This window comes from Lagenorhynchus albirostris, chromosome X (assembly GCF_949774975.1).
Source record: "Lagenorhynchus albirostris chromosome X, mLagAlb1.1, whole genome shotgun sequence".
Taxonomy (NCBI): domain Eukaryota; kingdom Metazoa; phylum Chordata; class Mammalia; order Artiodactyla; family Delphinidae; genus Lagenorhynchus; species Lagenorhynchus albirostris.
In genome coordinates this window covers 127,985,706-127,991,034 of record NC_083116.1, presented here as the reverse complement: position 1 = coordinate 127,991,034, position 5,329 = coordinate 127,985,706, and the positions used below count along the sequence as shown (strand labels likewise).

At 39.7% G+C, this 5,329-nt stretch overlaps 1 protein-coding gene across 1 annotated transcript; it reads left to right on the top strand.

Moving 5' to 3' along the window:
• The first annotated feature begins 3,380 nt into the window (after window positions 1-3,380).
• Window positions 3,381-4,253, top strand: LOC132514001 (homeobox protein Mohawk-like). The gene has a single exon (XM_060138636.1). It carries the CDS (start codon window positions 3,381-3,383, stop codon window positions 4,251-4,253), a length of 873 nt encoding a protein of 290 aa, XP_059994619.1.
• The last annotated feature ends 1,076 nt before the right edge of the window (window positions 4,254-5,329 follow it).

Genomic DNA, 5,329 nt, shown 5'->3' with positions numbered 1-5,329 from the left:
TTTTTATTATTCTAAAAATGGTTTTAGATCCTACCTGTTTTCCAATTGATATTATGTTGTGAGTGTTTTCTCATGTAAAATTGCATTTGAAAACATGATTTTATTTAAGGGGAGAACAAACTGAAACCCAAGGGAATATTGACCAGCATGTTTTTTGTGCAGTTCACAAGCTAAGAGTGGTTTTTACCTTGAAATTAAATAGCTGAAAAAATAAAAATGATATTTCACAACACATGAAAAGGATAAGAAATTCAGATTTCAGTGTCTATAAATGAAATTGTATTGGAACACGGCCTGCCCATCCCTTTCCACGTTGACTATGATGGCTTTTGCCCCATAAGGGCAGTTGAGTAACTGTGATGGAGACTGTACGATCCTTAAAGCCTGAAGTATTTACTATTTGGCTTCTTACAGAAAAGGTTCACTGACCCCTGAGCTACATAATTACATAACCTCTGCATATATCGTAATTCATATGTTTTATCATATTTACATCTTTTGTAATGAAATGTTCCTTATTATTGAGCACTGTGGAATTTTTCCTTGCTATTTCAGGGAACACTGTTGTGAATTTTCTTGACTTAAATTATGGTGGACGTCTCTGAATATTTTTCTGGGTAATTCATTATGGATCAAAGGTCATGGATATTTTTATACCTCTTGATGTACTGTCCTCCAGAAAGGCAGAGAGAGTACATCCTGTTTCATGCCAAGGATGCTTACAAGAAACGGCAGCTCTGAACTGGCAGCATGGTGTTTCCTTACGTGGAGGTTTATCATCTCCAACCACTGCAGAACTAGGAAATTATTGGCTGGTGTCTTCCTCTCTCTAGAATCCTTTCAACGCTTTCTCCTGTTGCTGGTAGTTGGTAGCTAGAAAATGATCCCCATCCACCTGTTGCACGCACACGGAGTGCAGCAAAACTTTCATCTTTACACACAACAGACACTTTGGCCAGTAAAACAGGCAGTCAAACGACGCAGGCATCAGAAAGTAGGGCAGTAACCACAGAGAGATCCCTGCTACGGCAACGGAACAGACAGACTGATGAGGCGAACTGCTCACGGAGCAGAATGCAAGGCAGATGGTTCCCCATCGTGGGCTGGGCGGCTAGAATTATAAGCAATTATAAAGAATTCAAATTTCAGTGCACAGCAGACGTTTCCACTCTATCCACAGAGCGTCTGAAACAAAGGCAAGGCTGGATACCATCATGGTTTGGGGTGTTAATTTCACGGGGGGGAAATAGTGTATCAGCCATTGGTCTTATTCCCGTTAGTTGCCCATTTTTCTAACGGGGAGTTCACTGTTTTTGTATGGATTTGAGAGACCTTTCTATATTTTAAGATAATAGATGCTTCTCTTCTAAATTCAATTTATGCAGGATTTCTATGCATTTTCAGTGGGTTTTTGATGTGTGTGACTTGTAAATGGAAATCATCGGATTAAGCAGGGTTAAACAAGGCTGTTTAAAGCAAGACTTCCCAAAGCCTTTAATATGATATGGTGAATTGTGAATCAGCAAGTGAGGAATTAAAATGAGGCTTTTGCCAAAATTATTGACCATGGGCAACTGTGTTTATTACCTGTCTTTCAGAATATGCTTTAATCTGTTTTGTGCTGAAAATTTGGGAATCTGTGGCAGGAAGCAGGAAATGTATGAGAAATATTCTAAAAGAGACTAAATACTATTGAAAAACAACTAGCATTAATTACAGATTCCATAAAATGGCTAAATACAATATAAATAACAAAAAAAACAAGTTTTCCTATGTATAAAAAAAAAACAAACTAATTTTAAGATATTACCTGAAAAGGCCCCACCCCAACAGCAAAACACACAAACAAAATCTAGAAATAAACTTAATAAGAAATAAGTAAAAGCTATCTAGAAAATCATAAAACTTTACTAAGGAATATAAAATTAGACTTGTAGAAACAGACAAAAGAGCATGTTCCAGGATTTAAAATATAAACATTTTAATTATGCCCATTTTTCCCAAATATATTGCAGATTTATATGACAATAAAAATCCTTAATGGATATTTTTAGGACCTTGTAAGTTTTTTGCCCAAAAGTGATCTGAAATAATTAGTAAGTGATCCAATCTGTGAAAGCTTTAAAGAATTAGTAAGAGAAAACTAAGGTCAGATAGCAAAATATTTTATGTATAAGGAACATAGAAGATTCACACAGATGTAGCCAAGAGATACCAGAATCCCTCTTTGTGCATACTCTGTGAGCTGTATCTCCCAATTAGAGACAACATAATGGACACAGTCCCTGAAGGACAAGAGACAGAGGGTGAGGCTGAAAAAACCTTGAAGAAATAACGGCCGAAAGCTTCTCTAGTTTGACAAGAGATGTAAACCTACAAATTCAAGAAGCTGAATGAATACCAAAGAGGATAACCCCCCCAAAATCCATGCCAAGATACATCTTAATAAACTCCTGAAAGCCAAACACAAAGAAAAATCTTGAAAGCAGCCACAAAAAACAACACCTTACCTACAGGGGGAAAAATTCAAAGACAGCAGATTTCTCATCAGAAGCCATGGAGACCACTTGGAAGTGGCACAATATCTTTTGGATGCTGAAAAATCCTTCAGGAATGAAAGGGAAATTAAGACATTCTCAGAGGAAGAATATCTAAGAGAATACATCCACAGCAAGCCTACACTAAAGTGCTAAAGAAATTTTCTAAATAGAAGGGAAATGATAAAAGAAGAAGTACTGGAACATCACGGAGGAAAAACAACAATATGCAAAAATTTGGATGCTCATCTTCTCCTTTTGAGTTTTCTAAATTACACTTGAGGGTTGAAGCAAAAATCAGAACATTGTCTCATGTGGTTCTAAGTGTTTGATGAAAAAATGCACAATATAATTATAATATAAATGGGTGAAGGTAAAGAGAGATAAGACTTCTACAGTTCACTAAAACTGGTAAATGGTGACATCAGTATACTGTGATAGTTATGAATTTATAATATAATACCTGGAAAAACCACTGAAAAATTACATAGCGAGATACTCTAAAAACGCTATAGATAAACCAAAATGGGATTCCAAAATAACATTCAAGCAACCCACGGGAAGGCAGAAAAAATAATATAGAAAAATGAAAAACAGAGGTAACAAAAAGGTAGCATAATTTAGCCCTAACATATAAAAAATTATATAAAATGTAAATGGTCTAAATATTCCAATTAAAAGGCAAAGATTGATATCCATTCATGTTAAATACTCTGAAAAGGCTGAGATTCTTTGGGGGCTGGGTGGCCGGGGCTAAGAGGAGGAACCCGAGCCCTGCGGAGCTCCCGGCGGCCCGGTCCCAAGGCGCTGCGGCCGCGTCGTGCGGCCCTGCCTGCGCACGCCATGAACACCATCATCTTCAACAAGCTCAGCAGCGCCACGCTCTTTGAGGACCACGGGGCTCCGGAGCGGGAGTGGGGCGGCAGGCCCTACGGTGGCATCCTGGACAGTACGCATGCTCTCCCCGAGGTGGGCATTACGGACGGCGCGCCCCTCAAGGACAACCTGGGCCTGAGACACCGCAGGACCGGGGCCCGGCAGAACGGCGGGAAGGTGAGGCACAAGCGGCAGGCCCTGCAGGACATGGCGCGGCCCCTCAAGCAGTGGCTGTACGAGCACCGCGACAACCCGGACCCCACGAAGACGGAGAAGATTCTCCTGGCGCTCGGCTCGCAGATGACGCTAGTGCAGGTGTCAAATTGGTTTGCTAATGCAAGACGCCAGCCTAAGAATACTGTTCGACAGCCAGATTTAAGCTGGGCCTTAAGAATAAAGTTGTACAATAAGTATGTTCAAGGAAACGCTGAGCGGCTGAGTGTAAGCAGTGATGACTCATGTTCTGAAGATGGAGAAAATCCTCCACGAAACCCCATGAATGAAGAAGGCTATAATAATCCAGTCCACCATCCTGTGATTAAAAGTGAGAGCTCAGTCATAAAAGCTGGAGTGAGGCCAGAGTCACGGGCCAATGAGGACTACGTGTCGCCCCCAAAATACAAGAGCAGCTTGTTGAATCGTTACCTTAACGACTCTTTGAGACACGTCATGGTCACAAATGCTGCCATGATGGGAAAGACAAGGCAGAGAAACCATTCAGGATCTTTTAGTTCCAATGAATTTGAGGAGGAATTGGTATCTCCCTCATTGCCAGAAACCGAAGGCAGTGTCATCTATCACACAGACAGCTCTCGGAGGACCCAGGTATTAAGGTGGTGAAGCTGCGTTTTCAAGCTGCAGCAGCCTTCTTCACCTGGTTTGCTGGTACATCTGTGGCTTTGGAGATGCCTCTGGCTTTGTCACGTGGCTGGGCTTCGGAAGAGAGCTTCGCACTCCCTCATTTTCCTGGATTCCCTTCTCTGACTACATGTTGAATTTGAGGAACCTGCCCTTTCTAGAATGATTGTGGATGCAGTTTTGCCTTAAAAGCTGATGAGGCCTTAAAAAAAAAAATACTCGGAAAAAAGTAGACATAGAGGGAAACATTTTCAACTGTATAAAGAGAAGCCATAACTACTTTCTGCTGACCGTACACATAAAGGTGAAAAGCTGAATGTTTTCACCTAAAACAGGGAAGAAGGCAAAGATGCCCAGGTTCACAACTTTTATTCAACAAAGTGCTGGAAGTTCAAGTCAGCGCAGTAAGAAAATAAAAGACATATAGATCAGAAAGGAAGAAATAAAACCGTTCTAAGACCTGACACCAAAAGCATAATTCATATAATAAATAATTGATCTTCATCAAAATTTAAAACACTGGCTCTGTTAGGAGGATGAAAAAACAAACTATAGAGTGGGAGAAAATACTTGCAAACCATATACCTGACAAAAAACTTGTGTCTAGAATATACAAAGAACCTTCAAAACACAACAGTGAAAAAGCACAGTCCAGTTAGAATATGGACAAAAGACATAAAGAGACATTTCACTGAAGAAGACATACAGGTGGCAAATAAGAATATGAAAAGATGTTCAACATTATTAGCTATTAGAGAAATTGCAAATTAAAACTACAATGAGCTATCCCTCTACGCCTATCAAAATGGGTAAAATAAAAAAAAAAATATTAAAAAAAAAAAAAATATTGACCAGAGCAAATGCTGGCGATGATGCAGAGAAAATGAATCCCTCACACATTGCCGGTGTGGATATAAAATTGTAAAGCCACTCTGGAAAACAGTGTGACAGTTTCTTAAATAATTGACCATGGAACTAACATAGAACCTAGCAATTTCACTCCTGGGCATTTATCCCAGAGAAATGAAGACTCATGTTCGCATAAAAATCTATACACA